The 18736-nt window shown below is 47.3% G+C and overlaps 1 protein-coding gene across 2 annotated transcripts in view; it reads right to left on the reverse strand.

Moving 5' to 3' along the window:
- Positions 1 to 11518: 11518 nt before the first annotated feature.
- Positions 11519 to 18736, reverse strand: part of CAPN14 (calpain 14) — a 29104-nt gene continuing 21886 nt past the window's right edge. For both annotated transcript variants that reach the window (XM_036224772.1, XM_016136024.2), the window contains 6 exons: positions 18216 to 18280; positions 16810 to 16878; positions 16069 to 16147; positions 15371 to 15487; positions 14915 to 14970; positions 11519 to 12656 (listed from right to left, as the gene is read on the reverse strand). In XM_036224772.1, the coding sequence (XP_036080665.1) occupies positions 12630 to 12656; positions 14915 to 14970; positions 15371 to 15487; positions 16069 to 16147; positions 16810 to 16878; positions 18216 to 18280 (413 nt within the window). In that variant the 3' untranslated portion in view covers positions 11519 to 12629. The remainder of the gene's footprint in view (positions 12657 to 14914; positions 14971 to 15370; positions 15488 to 16068; positions 16148 to 16809; positions 16879 to 18215; positions 18281 to 18736) is intronic.

Here is an 18736-nt window from a genome sequence, read left to right on the forward strand (position 1 = left end):
CTTACATTCTTTGGGAGATTCAGTCTTTTGGATTTCTGACCCTTTCCCACCAAGATGACAGCCAGGCAAATAAAAAGGGCTCTTCAGAATAGATTTCAACAGCTCTTCTATGCCCCTACCCAATAAACGCTTTGAATCTTCCACTTTGAAACGGAATCTTTTTGAAGACAGGGATTGTATTCTATCAGGTACTGAAAGTATGGAACGAATTTCCTATGATATCAATATTAGGATGAATCATAACTAAGGGTGACTGACCACATGTCAAGAGAGTCAGCATTCTGTGACTAACTAGTAAAAAAGATCAAATAGCAGGTGACACAATTTTTCATGAACTCATTTTCCCTTACCAGTGAAACATAGAAAATAAAAATATAAATAATATTCTTACTGGGTTCAATTTACAAAATCAAGGTGAAAAAGGCTTTTGGAGGAGGGAAGATGGAAGATCCAGAAAAGAAAGCATGACCACAGTGTTCGCTCTCACATCTCTAATCTGATTTGTCCTCCCAACACTGTTCTTAGCCACAGATCATGATCTCAGAGAATCGTGCCCTGTCTGCTTTCCCTGGAAATCTAGAATTTTGATTATCTTCCAATCCTGCCTCCTTTTCACAGCTCGTCTTTTCTGAATTAGTAATTTAAGACAATCTACTTTAACTTCACCCTTCCTCGGCTTTCCTATCTGAAGATACCCTTACCTACCTCGGTATTGTCAGCAGATAACTAAGTTAAGTGAACCTAACCTGTCAGAGGGCAGAGGCAATGGCTCAGTATAAGTCAGTTACTTCCAGGCCACACCCAGACAGGCCATGTTATATTAGATCCTTTCTCCAGCCTCTGCTCTGGACCTGGAATGCCTTCCCACCTGAGGCCTCTCCAGGAATCCTCCCCATCTCCCCAAGCCCAGGCCAAGTTCCTCTTCAGGGAGCCAGCTCAGAATTCTTCAGGCCACACCAATCGCTTCCTTGCTGAATACTTACTGCACCGATCTGAAGCAGAACCATACATTTTGGGGCTTAATTCTCTTTCATTTGTTTCATGTGACTGACTTGTTTCTTCAACCAGCTATAAAACCTTAGAGGATTGTGTCCTATACATCTGAGAGCAGAGAAGCCAAGAGGGCATCTAATCCCCACACACTGGCTGAAGGTATTTGGGTCCTCCTCTGTCCTGCAAACTCAGGCCCCAGCCCTTCTAGAGCAGCTGGAGACCTGTCTCAGATAGAGAAGGTGGTAAGAGAGCCGATTTTCCCATAAGTAAATAGCTATTGTAATTATGAAACATTATTCTTAACAGGCCAGCAGACAGGATATGATTTACATAACAATCACAGTTATTCATGGAAATATTTGTGATTTATCTACCAAAGCAGATGAAGACCCTAAAATTAAAATGTACATGCCAGTACTGATAAGCCAAACCTTGCCCTCTCCTCAACAAGTTACCCAGGTTGCCAACAGGTTGGATTCAGCATCTTCAGACCCACTTTAGGTTGGAAAGCTCTGGAGAAAGTGGGGGTCTGAGAGCGTGGCATTGGGCAGGGATGCAGAAATGTACAACCCTCCTGGCGTTTTCCGTTGTGCTGAGAGGTCAGGATGCCAGTGCCCACCTGACAGCCATGAGTCTAGTACGTCCCAAAAGCCCACGGCAGGAGCCCACTTAGGAGAGGGATGGAACAAATGAAATGTAACAGAGAGAAGTTGGGAGGTTCTGAAACACTGGTCTGTGCATACATCAGAACCATTTTAGTGATTGTGTGTGTGTGTGCAATGCAAGCTTTTGCAAAAACCTGGGTTCTCATTATCTTGGTCTGGAATTTCAGATTTAAATGGTGAACTGAGGTGACTCCCTGCAAGTCCAGGGAAGCAGCCACTCTAAAGTGCAACCAACATAAAATCATCTGTAAATCTGAAGAAAGTGTCATGCCGTGAGCATGCCACGTGTTAAAATGAAGAAGATGACCTAGGGGCCTTCCCAAGTGATTCTGACTTAAGGTCTCACTGGTATCCAGACATGTAAATTACCGAAATCCTTAGTCAGCTTTTTTAAAAAAATTATTTATTTATTTTAATTAGTTTCAAGTTTACCGTACATCGGTTAGACATCTATATAGTTCACACAATATCCCCCCTGATTGCACCCTCACTCCCCTGACCCTCCGCCTAGCCAGCGTGTTAATGCCGACTGCATTCCCTATGCTGTGCTCCCCATGCCCGTGACCATCTGTCACCTACTAATTTGTACTTATTTAACCCTTCACCCCATTCTCCCAGCCCCCTAAACCTCCCTCCTCTCTGTCCGACACCAAATCGTTCACTATATTTGTGAGTGTTTTTAATTAATTTGTTCTTTTTATTCCTTAGATTCTGCATATAAGTGAAATCATATAGTGATTATCTTTCTCTGTCTGACTTAATACCTTCTAGGTCCATCAAAGCAATATCTTTTCCCATTCCCTTCCTTTTCATATGTAGGGATCCTATTTTCTTATCTTTTCAGCCACTCTATCTTTTGGTTGGAACACTTAATTCTTTTCCATTTAAGGTATTTATTGATAGCAATGTAGTTGTTACCATTCTTTATTCCTGTTTTTGATACATGTTTTTTCCTCTTAAAGAAGTCCCTCCAACATTTCCTGTAATAACTGGCTTGGTGGTAATAAATTCCTTTGCTTATTTTTGTCTAGGAAGCTCTTTATCAGTCCTTCAACTCTAAATGATAGCTTTGCTGGATAAATTATTCTTGGTTGTAGATCCTGGGTCTTCATCATATTGAATATTTTGTGCCAAGCCCTTCTGTCCTGCATAGTTTTTTTTGAGAAATCAGCTGCCAATCTTATGGGTGTTCCTTTATATGTAATTGTTTTTTTCTTGCTGCTTTTAATACTTTCTTTATATTTAACTTTTGTCATTTTAATTATGATGTGTCTTGGTGTGGGCCTCTTTGGAGCCCTAATTTTTGGAATTCTCTGAGCTTCCTAGGGTTTTATGTCCATTTCCTTCACCAGGTAAAGGAAGGTTTCTATCATTATTTCTTCAAACAGCTGTTCATCATCTTGATTTTCTTCAATTACACTGATATTTGGACACTTAATAGTGTCTCACGTGCTCCTTAAATTATTTTTATAGTCTTGGAATCTTCTTTTTGCTCTTCTGAGTGAGTGTCCTTGGCTGTCCTGTCCTCTAGATAAGGCATTTGATGCTCTTCTTTATTCACTTTGTTTATTCCATTTAATATACTTTTCATCTCAGATAATGTGTTCTTCATTTCAGAGTGGTTCCCTTTTATAATTTACATTTCTATTTTTATGTTTTTTATCCCTTTGTTGAAGTTCTTACTGAATTTGTCTACACCTCCTAAATGTTCATTGAGCATCTTTATAACCAGTGTTTTGAACTCTGCATCTGTTAGATCACTTGACTCCATTATATCTGGATCTCTGTTCTGTTTGCTCATATGGTTTCTGCTTCTTTGTCTTCTCATTTTGGCTGCCTTTCCATGTCTGTTTCTGTGTACTAAGCAAAGCTCCTAAGTCTTCCGGTCTTATTAGTGTGGATTTGTGTAGTAGATGTCCAGTGACATAGTCCTGAGAGGGGCTCAGCTGCAGGCCAAATTTAGCCCAAGCCTCTGCCCCTCCGGGTGCCACCTGTTAAGATTCAGCCAGCAATCCACAGGTGCTGTGCTTATAGCTGCCTCAAAAGGCCACACTAGAAACTGTGGCCAGCTGCCTTCAGCGTGAGTTTAGGAGATGCTCAGCAAGGGGCACCTGACTCGCTGAGGATATACCTGGATGTGGCTTGGGTGGGGCCGCGAGTTGGGGGAAGCGGGGTTTCAGAGACTCCTCTGGGCAGAGCGACCTCTGTTATCCAGTTTAATGGCATCACAGCTATGGCTGCGCTGTGTCCATGCCCTGGGAGCGGGGAGGGCTGAGGGCTCAACAGGGTACAATGGATACCGCAGGCACTTCTGTACAGAGCGAGTCTCACCTCAGCCCTTACTCAGACAATGTCTCCCTGTAAGTTCCTGGTGCCCCCCATGCCCAGCCAAATGGCACTGGTGCTCAGAGCAAGTCTGTCACCTCAAAAATCTGCTTGCGGGCACGGCCCCTTTCAGAGGCATCTGCCGCTGCCACAGCCTCCGTCTCACTCAGCTGCCCAGGACCGGGACCGGCAGCCCTGCGTCCTCGCCGCATCCTACCTTCTGCTATTGCATGGTGCTTTCCTGGGTTTCTCCCTCACTGTATGGCTTGTTCATCTAGATACCAGGAGATGATTTGTCCTTGCTGCTGCTCCTTATTCCCATCACAACTTTGATTTGGCCGCCAGAAGGATGAGCAGAGCCTCTGTCGTCCATGCCATTTTTCCCCCCTAGAGTCAACTCTTCTAGACCAAGTAAACAATTAAGATCCTCAGTTTTGAAGCAAACTGGCTCCTTTTAGGATGTTTTCCTTAGGTATGGGCTTTAAAGTGAGAACTCCTTCAAACAATGAAGAAACCCAGCTACAGGGAACAAATAAATCACCCCCAATGAAACTTCATAAATGTGGTTCCAGGGGCAAGGAATTCACAGTCGAAGATAAAGACCTGGCGTTTATCTTCAAAGCCTTCGTTTCTTCTAAAAATTCACTTTTAAATGCCTAATAGCAGTAAATTGTTTGCTTGCTTAAAAAAAATTCTTTGTAAGGGGAGGAAAAGATTTCAGTTTCAAAATCCCTTAAACTCAAAGGTTGGCTCTGCTTAAGGCCCCTGCACACTTTCTATTGTTTTTGGCTTAAAAGATATTTATATAAGCTCCCATGAGCTCCTAGCAACATTAAAGGCAGCAGCTATTAGTTAAATAAACCAACACATACGGTGCTCTAATGGCCGGGAAAATCACAGAAAGTCTCTTTGATCAGGCCTAATGGGAACCCACACTCCTGATGGGAATTAAATGACTAAAGGGAAATCTTCCCAGCAGCAAATTGGGCTGTGGGAGTGACTGGGAGACCCCCCGACTGGTGAATGAAGGACCCTCCCTGCATGCTCAGAGAAGCAGCCACTCAAAAATGCAATCGACATAAAACGATCCGTAAAACTTGGACAGCGTGGCCTGCCTTAGACGCCCCATGTGTTCCAATGAAGAAGGTGATGGATGTCATACAAGTACGAGCAGATGGATGCAAAGTAACGGACAGCTGATCACGGCTCGGTCAGGAGGCAGAGCTCACCCCCACTGGGAGGGCCATCCAGGGGGACAAAGGGAGTGCGCACTGGCAGCACAGGCTCAGGACTGTCTCACTCCCTGGGCTTTAGGTCCGCTTAGCAGTCTAACGATTTGTTTGCTTTTCTAGGTGCCCAGACATGGACTTCTTGGAGGGCAGACCTAAGCATCTGGTCACACTAACGAGGCATCCTTCACTGACAACTGATGGATTGAATTCCTAGGATACATGACAAGTACACGAGCATGACTGGTGGGGACCTGGTTTCCCAGAGATTGGTCAGTTCTGGGTGCCCTGGCCTGGGAATTTCTGACCAGCTGAGGCTCCTCAGTGAAGGTCCCTTCAGAGTACAGCCCCTTGGAGGCCTGGCTAGAGACTAGCTTGCTTCTCCAGCCTCCCACTGTCTCTTAATCAGGGGACTTCCCACATGCTTCATTTGTCTAAAAAAAGCATCTGATTACTTCTAATCTATGATGTGTAAAGTTGCAAAGGCATCAGGAGAGGTGCTGAGCATATCCAAAAAATGACTAGAAATCCTGGGAACTGACTCCACAGAGACTGTCCTTGGCCGGGGAGACTAAGGGTACAGATGGGGGTAGCGGGGGTTGGACAACTGTGGAATGTGAGGGCTGTAAGCACCTGAGAATCCTGTTCTCAGGCTGGGTTTCTTCCTTGTCTTACAGGTTGCAAGACTTACCTAATTTGGGAATAAGTGCCCATGCTCAGCTCAGCTCTGCCCTCTACCTCCTGGGGCTGAGCAGCGCACACAGCCCGTTGCTCAGTGCTCTGCGTGGGAGCTGGTCCACCTGCAGAGTGCTGGTGGGGAGGGGGTCCCGAGGGGCGCCCTCCGCCCACCACGCATGTAGACACAGCACCCACATCTCAGCATCCAAGCTAATGGTCTGATGCACACAGTCCTCCTGTCCCAGCCCCACCTCCCCTGCTCTGGCCCCAGGGGTCCTGGGAGAAATTACCTTGCTATAGTGGCAGCCTCCACATCCACTAGCAGAGTTATTCCGGCCCCCAAACAGAAGAGCTCACAGACCAAAAAGCAAGCGACTCGGATCGCATGGTTGATTAAATCAATTTAAACCACAGGGAGAGCTGGGAGAGAGACGGGGTGGCTCGGAATGTTGTGGGAGGGGGCGGAAGCACCGCACAACTGAATCTTGGGTGTGCCGTGCTGGCGTGCCCTGCCCCTGGGTCACGTCAGCCCTTCCTGCTGATGGTGCGGTCACGAGCACCAGAGCAGGGGCTGGAGCAAGGAGCCCACAGACAGAAGGTGCTGTGGCCCAACCACACAGAGGGAGGCGCACGAGGTCAGGGATGGCCGGCCACAGCTGTAACTTACCAGTGAGTCAGCTGAAAACCATGGCTGTTGATCTGCATTTCTGGGGACTAGGATGGGCATCCCCGAAGGGCTGCTGATTGAAGACCGAGCGCCTCACGGGGCTCATGTGTGTCTGATGTATCCTGACTACTTGGGGCTTCATGCGCCTCATGTATATTTAGTGTGAATCATGAATATTCAGTGTGTACTGAGCTTTTGCATCCCGTCCTCTCTACATTAACACACATGGTTCAGTTTCTCTGTCTCACACGTCTTTTACGCCATTTGCTTCCATGCTTAGTTTTATCTATCCTCATTTATTTCTCTTTTTTTCTGAGCAAAATCGTATATTCCCAAATAATACAGTAAATGCACATGACCTCAGATCTGTTACTAAAACAGTGACCTCCAACTGCGAACTTGACTTTACAATTTGCAAAGCTCTTTTACATTCACAATCTTATTTAATCGGTCCCACCACCCTAGGAGGCAGGAGTTACCATCCCGATTCAGAAGATGAGTACACTAACACTCGGAGGGGTTAAATGACTTTCCTAAGGCCACACAATCACACGCCCAGTTGGTGGCAGAGGATAAACCCAAGACCTCTGGCTTCTGGTCAAGTGTGCCTCCCATTTCACCAGTCCACCCCTAGGTCATGTTCACTGCCTTTGAGACCAACTCTCACAGCTGAACTTGCAGAATTTAGACCTTGCCTCACAGCCTGGCACAGCCTGATCTACAGAAGCCATCACTGCGGAGGGCTGAGTGTCCGGGCACACAGGCGCGATTCACAGAGAAAGGACGTGCAGTGATGAGCAGGCCGGAACAACAATCTCATGGGACCATTTCTAGGCAATGCCTGCAAACCTAACTGCATGTCCGCCACCTACTGGAGCCCACAGGAGTCCTCCCTGCAGCTTGTCCTGCCCTCTCACGCAGAGGCAGCAGCAGTCTGAGGGGTGAAGTGTCTGCACCCCAAGAACACCACGGTCCTGTCAGCATTAACCCCTCATGTGCCAACAGCACTCTAACAATCTCTTGTTTCTTCCTCCTTGAGGAAACCAGAGACCAGGGAAAGAATGTTCTGTGTGAGTCAGCCGTCCGAACTGCACCCAGGGAACCCCCAACCACACAAAATGGGAGTGAGGGTCAGCACACAGGCCGGCCTGGACCAGGCCCACTTCTCCTCTCTGAGTGTATGCAATTCCTGCCCAGGTGCCAAAGTGGAAGGGATGGTCCAGGGGCCCACAGGCTGGTCCTCTGCTCTGCCCGGCACGTGCTCCTGCATGTGGGGCTGAGCGACCTCAGCAGGGCTGCTCCTGAAGTTACTGCAGATGAATGAATGGGTCCGCTAGCTGGGTGAGTGGAATGTCAAGCATAGGACAGCTGCGTCCAGGGGGAGACTTGACGTGAGGCCAATGGGAGTCAAAGCAAAGACAGCGATCACTTTGATCATTTTATTTAGTCGAAAAGAAAATGAATCTGGGAAATGAACCCTTTGTACCAAAGCCCTTGAATAGCTGTTTTCCAAGCTTGGGTTTCAGGTGGCAGAGCCTTGTGGCCTCTGGTTTGTCCTGGTTTAGAAAACACTCAGCTTCCACCCTGATGGAGTCTCAGGCCGTTGCAGAGTGGAAGTGGGCTCTCCCGTGGGTCAGCATGGTCCTCAAGGCAACAGCAAGCCAGAGCAGAGGCCTGGCTCTGTGCTAAGCAGCTTGCATATGTGATCACACGTGATCTACACCATGTCCTCTGGACCACAGACGCAAACATCGGCCGTTCACCCAAGGTGACCTGCACCTGTAAGTGCAGGTATCCACTTGGACTCCAGCAGGCACCTTTTTTAAAGGCCAACCTGTGCCCTTGGCAAATTTATTATCTCTAGCCAGAGGCAGATTTAGAAGTTCTCCAGTCCAGTCTCTTCCAAATGTACACAGTTGAATGGAGAAGTTGGGGACCTCAACTAAGACTCCATAAAGAGCTTTCCAGGAGAACTGAAAACACCCAGACTCCCTGACAAGGCGAGGCATGCTCCTTCCCCACCCGAACTGCCTGCGTTGGGCTGCAGAACTGCTGGCCTCATTTTTTCTGCAAACAGAAGTAGCTGTGCAAACTGAGGCTAAGGACAGAGAGGAGGGCTTGATGACTAGCCCTCACCTGGGTCTGGGCCTGGCCCAGGACAAGCCACCTCCCCCTGTTCACAGAGCTTTCCCTGTCACAACCTGAAAGCAAAAGGTTCTGGAACTTGACCCAACTGGTTAATCCTTCTGGGAGGAGAAATTCTGAATGCATAAGAGAAATGATGCCCAAGTCCCTAGAACATCAAGACATGAAACACGTCTTCAGATCTGGTGAACTTTTCAGTGGTGTTTTGAACTGCCCCCTTGATTAGGGCATGGCGCTGAGCAAAACTGCCTTATTCAATGTCAGAAGAACCCTTTTAAAGGAAAGTCGTATGTCTCTGAAAGCAAACATTATATATTAATATCGTCAGCAACTCAAATAGATACTGACTTTTTAAGTGACAGGATTCACGTGAATCGCTTCAAAAGTCATTCGTTCATTCAGTAAATCCCAAACTTGAGCTAGTCACTAAGGCAGGCACTGGGATACAAGGGTCAGCGGGCTGCAGGCAGACGTATCCCTCAAGGAAATGCATTTAGGGGCTTAAAAACATCGTTTGCTTTTTTCAGAAACAAATACGCATGAAATAAGGAAAAATGCATCAATTAAAAACTAAGCAGGAAAAAAAGAGGCAAGGCAAGGAAAGCGAGTCCTCATGGGGCTGAAGCTTGTCTTGCGAGCTGAGTCAGGCTGGCAGGACACTAGGCTGTCACCTTCCCAGACTTGGAGCCCAAGCTGTCATCTGCAGTCCCACAGCCGTGAAGAAGCCCTTCTATAGGGACAGAGCACCATCTAGTGGTGGCATGGCCTTAGCACATGCCACAAATGAGGGAAGGAAGGTGCCTTCCCTGCTCCAGAGAAATCAGGTTGAACTCACGTTTTTTAAGTACACTGCCACATGCTAGGATCAATCCGATGTTATCTCATGATACTCACCCTGTGAGGTGAGTATTGTTCTCACCTTTATTTACCCTCAACTCCCCGTTGACCACCTGGGGCTCTGATGAGTAAACCCTCTGCCGTTTCTGAGGTTTGAGGTGAGCAGAGGGCAGGGCTGGTCTATTTAATGTAAGAAGAGCTTTAACATAGGACGGCCACTTTCTCGGGGGCCCTGGTGCTGGATGCCTGACACTGGGGACTTGAACTGCCCTCCTGAGGCTACATTTCAGGAAATGGCTTGCTACATTCCAAGAGGAGAGAAGAAAAGTAAAAATGGAGTATGAAACCTCGTGTGTTCCGTAAGAGTGGTTCGCTATGAGTAACCATGCTCTTTAAAATAAAAATAAGTAATTAAATAATAACTTTGCTGCCTAAGGGAGAGAGAGGAGCTTCACTTATCGAGTGCCTACAGCATACTGGCATTATTGCATCTTCACGATGACCCATTGATGTGGACATTTGGGGCTCCATTTTACACATGAGTAAACTGAGGTTCAACGTCACATGGCTAGCATGTCCCTTCCTAACCTCTCCTTGTCTTCATGCCTGTTGGATTTTGTATCCCCTCTGACCTCAGACTCTGAAAAAGTGGTAGTAACTCAGGACTTGGGGCCAGTGGCCCCAGACAGCCATGTTCCCAGAGCTGGGCACACAGCTTGCTTCTCCTCCAAGCCAAGCAGACCTGGCCCGTTTCCATACCCATACCCCATGAAACATTTCCTCCTTTTTTCCACTATGAATATAAATACATATATTTCATTGGGGGAAACATCAGATTGAAAATCCTAGAGGCTAAAATCATTTCTCTAACCCAGCAGGACAGCAGCAGGAAGGCAAAGCTATCTACTGTCAGCTGCCGACTGCCCTGCCCCGGGCCCCAACTAGAATCTGGAAGCTTCTCTTTGGTGACTGAGTTCTCACAAAATGTGAAAGAAGGAAAAAAGAAAAAACAGAGCTAGAGAAAGGACAGGCATTTTAGCCCTTCTGATACTGTGCTTTTCTTTCCCCATATTTTTTCCCTGAGATTTTGAACGCTGAGGACAGGGCTTACCCTGTATGCTCTACCTGCTCGGGCTGGACCTGTGGACAAGCCGAACTGCTGGACTCCCTGACCTCACCTGTCTTAGCATCGGAGAACTGATTCCTCACTCCTCCTTCATCGACATCCGTTATGCACCACTTTCTACTTGGTCATGACAAACAAACATTTGCGTTTGGCTTCTGGGAATTACTGAGGTTTACCACTCGGACCTTAGCATGACTTCATCCTGGCCCTTGCCCAGTCTATCCTGTGCCAGGTCTTTATTTGTCCCCCTTGCTCTAGAACAGAAGAAGCTATATTTGGGTGGGAAGGTGTCTTTGTCCCTGATCCCCAGTACTCGGCTGTGGGGAAGCAGTGAAGGGAGTCAGTGGGGTGGAGGTGTGTAGGGCACAAGGCACCTCTCTGAGTTGCCACAGTGATACGTGGGGGAGTGAGCGTAACACAGGAGTGACCTAGGAGGGCAGTTCAGACCAAGAAGCCAGAAGCAAGGCTCTGTCAGACTTAATTAATTTGGATATAGATCCCATTTGCATCAAGCAAAACCATCACACTGTAGTCCAAGTGTCATGAATGGACTAATGGTACCACCTTCTCACCACTCCAAAAATTTCCAAACTCGCCTTCATGGACCAAAATAGTAATTATTTAATTAAAACAACTATTTACAATGGCAGAATCTAAAAATAAAGATACCAATTTAAAAAAACAAACAAACGAAAATCTTTTAAAGACTACACGTACATAATTATCATTTATGAAAGCAGTAATACTTCATATACCTGACACTTTATGGCGAACAATTTTATATTTTGTCACTTGGAATAACGAAGATCTCTCTAAGTAAAGTAGCTTTCCACTTCCTTAAGTCATGCTTTGAAAGTGCTCCCTCCTTCTATAATACCCATCCATGAGGCTGTGAAATTTCCTTGCGTTCCGCCAACGTGCACACCTTTATTCCATCATTCAGCCTTCTCCTTTAGTCTGCTAAGGACTCGGAAACCAGATAGCCATGTTTGTCAGAACAGTTTGTAAATTAAGAAAGATAGAATTTTAATGAATGGCTCTGGGGTACTAAGCTATGAATAAAAAGCGTGGGCTTTGGAAAATGGTCTTTGTTCTGGTTTTCTACTTGGTTCTGGATTGGTAGGGATGCTATGAAAATGAGGTTCAAAAAATCAGATATACCAGCCATCCACTGATCACCTCTAAGATGCAGCGTGGATTCGCTGTTCTTCTTCGAAGTAGGTACACAGAGGGTTTCGGGACTGATTTGAAATGGATCTGATAGTCCATTAATCAAGTAAACAGACTGACCTATCACATACAGGAGGCCTTTGAGATTGGGTGTTTTAAATCCACAGGTTCACCCCTACCCCAATCTGATCATCTGGAGATATTGTCAGCAGAAGACCACCCAGTGACTTCAGATGCCAGAGCCACCCCATCCAACCCGGACCCGGCAAATTCCATTATTTTCTGTGTTCTTGAAAGCTCAGCATGTCCTCACACCATACCAAACAGCTGAAACTTAGCCCGCGCCTCTGCCAATTTATAGATGATAGTACAGTAGTCTATGGAATAGCATTTCCTCTTCAGGGCTTGAAACATAGGCTAGTACCCCACGTTTAAAGTCATTTAAATTGACCATCCATGGAAGTAGTATTGTATAGAGGTTAAGATACCAACTCCAAAATCATTGCTTAGACCATGTCGACTAACATCTCTGCTTGTGACAAGGTTGTAGCCATAAGGAAGAAGAGTTGGTCTTTACAAGTCCAAGGCAATCTTTGCTACCTCCCTTCCCTTTTTGCATGCTGTCCATCCAAAGGGGAGAGCTATAGGAGAGAAATCTCCCCAGCTGAGGAGACGATGACTGGAGACATGGTTCCGAAGGACAGTAAGTGAGCTGAGCATCAGTCAGTCTCAGCCAGTAGCTACCTGTGGGCCATAGAGAGTCCTCGGTGAGGGCAGATGAAGCTCCAGCCTTCTCAGGAGTACAGGGCCAACATCAGCCACTAGACGTAAAGCAAATTACAGTCAGTTCGGCCCCACCTCTGACATTTGGTTTAGGGTGCTTCATTTCTCAGTCACCAGGTCCCAGAGTGAGACACAGGATTTGGGACCTCTTCTCCCTCACTCATGAGAAGCCACAGAGACAGGAAGTTAATGGATGGTTTAGCCAGGGGGACCACACCATCTGGTAGGAAGTATAAATCAACTTGAAATATAATCAACCTTGACTTCCCACGGTGCCTGTGAATGAGGATAGCCAAGGTTCAGGCTGATTCTATATTCAATTCTCAATGCCTGTTTTCCCTATGAATTCAATTTGGCATGCTCGTGACAGCTGTGTGCAGGTGTGTGGACCAAGCAGGCAACAGAAATCTATTAAAGTATATTCTACATGTTTACATTTATGGGCCCATTTGTATTACAGCTTTATGTGGGAGTGATGAACTCTCTCTCTAACTCACATATAGGGGACTTCTGAGAAACCACTCCCCAGGCCAACTACATCCACACGATAATGCTGATGATGGTGACGATGAAGATGATAATGGTAAAGTAAGTTACTAATGATTTCAGAGAAAACCCCAGAGTGAAGCTCCAACAAGTTGGCTGCCACTCCCTGTAGACATCCTTCGATGGCCGTGAGGATCTCCTCCCCACAGAACCAGAAACGGTTCGATCTGAAGAGGGTCTTCAGGACCACCTAGCCCAGCCCACTCATTTCATACACAGGGAACCTGAGGCCCGGACATTTAACGTGATTTGCCAATTACAAGGAGAGCTGTAGGTTCGACCCGGGTCTCAGTCCAATTTCTTCCCATGATATCATTGCTAGAGCCTGCTCAGGCTGAGGGCTGTGTCGTTCATTCCTGCTCTCCCAGATCTGAGCTTGCACTGTGGAAGGACTGCTTGGGATCTAGAGGGATGGGCTCAGAGGAGTCCGACCATTGCCCCACAGTTGAATGTGGGAGTAACTGAGGGGACGCATATGCCGAGGGTCCCTATATCTTGGAAAGATATCTCAAAAATGGATATTTGAGTTCAGGAAGAAACCCCAGCTTTTACTGGCCCTTTCTAAGCAGCACAAATAGAGGCCTTATTTTAGAAAGAAGATGCTTTAACTGCAGACTCCAATGGCTTTGCAGCAAGCGCCACCTAGTGCCACATGTGGCACATAACAGGTGCTCAATAAAGCCACGTCGTTTGAATGATGAGGGAAGACAATCCGGTGTCAGTCACAGGTTTGTCTTCTCAGCTTATCACTTCATTCACTCACTAACATTTGTTAAGCACCTACAATGTGCAAAGCCCTTCATAAGATGCGAGAAGAGGGCACAGAGACCAGATTAGAATCCTTCCCCATGTGGGGAAGGCTAAGCCAGCTCGAAATGAGGTTTATTCCTGGCCTATACATTCTGCCTGATCTGACCCTGATCTCTTCAGATTTATCCTGAGCCAGTTTCTTCATTCTCTATACTCCAGCCAGGATTGTGCGTGCCATTCCCTCTAGCCTGGGCTTTTCTTACTCTTCACTCTGCCTGCCTGGTTGCTTCAATTTCAATGTCACTTCCTCCAGAAAGGTCTATGTGGAACATGCGACCTGGACCCGCTCTCCTCTGACTGTCTGCTCGAGTTCATTGCTGGCTCAGGTCCTAAACCCTTCCTCTCTGTGTCTATGCCCTCTGCAAGTGACTCTGAAGTTCCTCTCATGGCAGAGGAGGAGGTTAGTTCCCTATATATTGGAAGGTTTGGCCATGTGACTTGCTTTGGATACCAGAATGAGTTGCGAGGCACATTGTCCATGAGCTCCGAGAGCTTGCATGTTTAAGCTCCCTTTCCTGTGCTGCTGCCCCTGTCCAGAAAAGGGCAAGCCTGGCCGAGCTTCCTCAATGAAAGTACCAGCCAAACCTCAGCTGATCCGCAGATAACAAGTCAGCCAGCCGAGACCCGCTGACTCCCAGCCATGTGACTCGGGAACTAAATAAGTTGTCACCACTGAAGTTATGTAGATGTGTCACATGGCATTATCAAGGTCGCAGCTGAGTCAGTCTCTCGGTCCTTTCATAGGTGCCTAACACGGAGTTGGTGCTCAGTAAATCTCTGATTGATGAATGAATGAATGAATGAGTGTAATGAATGCAGTATTACATCCCAAACTCAGTAGAATGAAGGCCCCCAAAAACCTTCTCCTTCACAAGAGGCTAGACCGACAGTGGCCCCCTCTACCTAAGATGATGTGTCAACCCCATGGAAAAAGTCTTACCTCTGGCTTCTGGAGGTAGATCCCTTTGCCATCTCTGGTTAAGTTTTGGAAGACATCTGTGAAAATGCAGCAGAGAGGAACACAGCTCATGTCCATGTGTGTGTGTGTGTGTGCGCGCGCGCTGGAAACATTATTAATTAGCCCTTCACATATGCTCCCTCACCTGGGAACCCGATTTCAGCCTAATGCAACCATATGGAGCCACACTTATTATAAGCGAGCCACCTCAAACCTTTGCCTCTGGAACGGGCAGGGTGTAAATTAGTTTGGGCAGATGGAGCCAGGTTACACAGGCACGTAGCCAGTGTTCCCTATAGCTCCCTGGCCTGCTGCTTCTGCACTGGCTGCATTCCGCGGCACCCCCCGCCCCCCACTGGCGCTCCAGCTGAGGACAGGTGGGCAATCCACAGGGAGTGCAGAGGAAGCCCTGGCCCTCCCTCCTTCCCGCCGGCTCACCCTCCATCTTCTCCGCACGCAGCATCAGGTGGACAAAGCTGACGAAATCCATCTGGAGGTTGGGGCCGCCATAGCGGATGAGCATCAGCTGACAGACATCACCACTGAGCACGATTCCTGCAGGGAAGACAGGCTCCCTCGTGGGTGCTGACCTTGTACCCAGCTCCCCTCCCCCCGAGGCCTCTTAAATTCTCCCTCCTTTTCTGGGACCTAAATCCTGATAGCATGGACATCATTGTGAATTGTTTAATTATTTAGTCCATTAATTTTATTTTATCTTCACTGCCATTCCTGCCCCCCTTAGGCAACCAGCATGAGGATCTTTTTCTCAAGTGGGTTACAGGCCTTCGAGGCAGGAGATAGCCTGGCATGGGTCGTGAGCATCTGCTTTGGAGCCTGGTGGTCCTGGATTTAAACCCCAGGCAGGTTACCTAACATCTCTGAGCTTCATTTCTTCCTCTGTAAAGTGGGGTTTATAACAGGGTATTGTTGAAGATTAAATGAGAGTGTGGATATGCCAACCCTCAATAATTGTCAGCAATGGTCATAGTGATAATAACAATACGCATTTCTGTTATTTGCAGATCCATCTGTTTGGCTCTCTGAACTTGGGGTATAACAGGACAGTAGAATGTCATGCACCCTCCTCCCCTCCCTGTCTGTTCACCTCATGCCACACCAGCTTCCCTCATGCCTACCTGCATCCCCCATGGCAGCCTGCAGCTGGGCCCAGTTCAGGCATCCTGACCCGTGAATGTCTTGCTTGTGGAAAACCTCCTGTGAAGAACCCACACCAAAAGCTAAGGGAGCCAGGCATTTCCAAGCACCTCCTGAGAGCCCCTCCATGCCCCAGCGTCAGTACTGCAGAGGACAACTGGCGAGCGTAGGCCCCGCCTCCAGGGCCTGCTGCCAGGATAAGGACACGGCAGAGGGTCCATGCCAGGATCCGACCACCTCTCTCACTTCTTCTTAAGGCTTCTGAGAAAGGGAGTGTTTGGTCACCGGGGGAAGACAGTCTGGGGAGATGTAAATGTGCTTAATCTAAGCACATCGTCCAACCTTTGAAGAGCTTCCAACTTTATGACTCAGGAGACAAGGAGAAGAGTTTTGAGTAATAATTGCAAAAGTAGGAAGGAGCCAATTTATGAAGGACTTTAAATGCCATGCTAAGGAATGTGGACTTCCACGGAAGGCCCGGGGAGTCTCACAAGGTTTTTAGTAAGGAAGTGACATGTTGAGATGTGAGCTTCAGAGATTCAAGAGACTGTTGCAATTTAGGCTTTCTGGGTTTGTGAGGGAGAGAAGGAGGCCTCACTGGAGGTAGATTAGAGAAGGATGGGTCAGTGGTTGGATACAAAGGGCTATAAGGAAGAGAAGTAGGTTACATACTTTGCAGAATGGCCATCCTGCAAGGAGGTGTGGTCAAGACTTGTTCTTACCTGGTAGAGCATCAGCTGCTTCCACAGTTCCCTGAATTCCTGGATGCTCACGGTACCCGACGCATTAAGCTAATAGCCTGGTTAAGGTCAAAGCTGGCAGGAGAGTGTCATCTATACCTCTGGAGGCAACAACTGGCCCCCAAACATCACCGTGCAATTTTGGGACAGCCCTGTTCAATAATGCTGGATGTCCCTAGTTGGCCTCCCTGGCTGGTCAGTCCAGTCCGGGGCTCCCTTGCCCTTGCCAGTAAAGGACAGAATGACCGGAAGCCAGCAGCTCAGGGAGAAGTGATGACGACAGCCATCATTTAGAAACGCAAGATGTTTCGACACGGCCAGTTTAATGTGATTTAAATTAAAAAAAAAAAACAATTTCTTTTCATTATTATTAAAACGAGCTTATGGAAGGAATCAGGCACAAGTGGCTAAGCATGCTTCTTAAACTCTCTCTCTCTCTCTCTTTTTTTTTTTTTTTGTAAAGGTAAAAGCTTAATGGCTGGCCTTGCAGACCATGTCCCAATACCCTTGTATCGGAGACATCAGAATACCACCACACGCCACTTCTGTTGGAGCTCCTACAGTGATTTATTCACTTCACCTATGTTTTTAACTAGTAGGTGAGGTAGGTTAACTCTTCCCTGTTAGGGATGAGGAAATGAGGGTATGGAGAGGACAGTCTTGCCCAAGTTCATACAGGTGGTGACGAGGCTGGGACCTGCTCCAATGTCTGTGCCCCCAACCGCCCACCGCCACTGTCCATGCCTCTGCAAAGCTTCTGCAAAGACTAGTTTTGGGGATTTTTTGTATTTACGCTATCCATTTTATGTGTCTATCTGTAGCATAGATAACCAAACTTTAAACTGTCCACTTACTTAGAAAGGCAGAGGGTTTGCTAGGAAAATTGCGGGGCTGAGAATCAGGAAAGCTGAATTCGTGGCATGTTGGTGAACTTCCTGAGCTCCAGTTTCCTGACCTGCACATGGGGATAGCCACTGCCTGGTCATCACATGGAAAACTTAGGACCCTGAAGCTCTCGTTAAAGCTTCTTGTAAATCTGGAGAATTGTTCCTACCTATGATCCTGCAGCTGCCTCATCCTCGCTGTCAGGAAATAAGACTGTTGCTGTTAACAGCTAATATCGATTGTTTATTCTAGGAAAGTTCTGTCCTAGGCACTTTATATGGCCTACCCCTTTTGCATTCTTACACCGATCCTATGGACTAGGCTTAAATACCATCTCTGTGCTGCAGATGGCAACCTGGAGGGACTTATGAGGCTAAGTGACTTACCCAAGAGGACGCAACTAGTAAGCTCTGGGATTGGGATGCAAACCTGAGCAGCCTGGCTTCAAGGCAAAGCACTCAACCAGCAGCATGCATCATCTTCCCACAAATCAAAAAAGATACGTCCAGTAGGGCCAGGATCCCCTGGCAGGCGTCAAGGCTGAAAAGGGGCTGTGCACGCCCCAGACCTGCAGAGGAACAGAAAGATTCTGCATGAGGGCTGGCCCAGGATGACACAGCATGGCCCTTTTCTGAGCAGAACCAGACAGTGCTGTCTAGGCCAGCCGTGGGTCCCAGTAACCATCATTATGTGGACAGGAAGGAATGAGAGCAGTGGAAAGAGAGTGAAGGCTTGGTGGCGATCTGTGTGTGCAAGGAGCACAGCAAAACCCTGTGGAGAAACCCAACTGTAGTCTGGCTTTGCTTACACGGTGGGTCGGAAAAACCGTGGCCCTGTGTACCTAGTGAGGGCCAGAATCATAGAGTTACAGACCCCCAACTCTGACATGAGAGATTAACTTGTCCAAGCTCCCACCTAAATTAGGGGATGCTTTCGTCAGATGTCTTGATGGTTGGTCTGTCAGTTATGTGTGCTCACTTTTTCACCTGGATAGATGGCTCCATTCCGGAGAAACTTCTTATGT

The sequence above is a fragment of the Rousettus aegyptiacus genome, unplaced genomic scaffold, assembly GCF_014176215.1.
Source record: "Rousettus aegyptiacus isolate mRouAeg1 unplaced genomic scaffold, mRouAeg1.p scaffold_m13_p_7, whole genome shotgun sequence".
Taxonomy (NCBI): domain Eukaryota; kingdom Metazoa; phylum Chordata; class Mammalia; order Chiroptera; family Pteropodidae; genus Rousettus; species Rousettus aegyptiacus.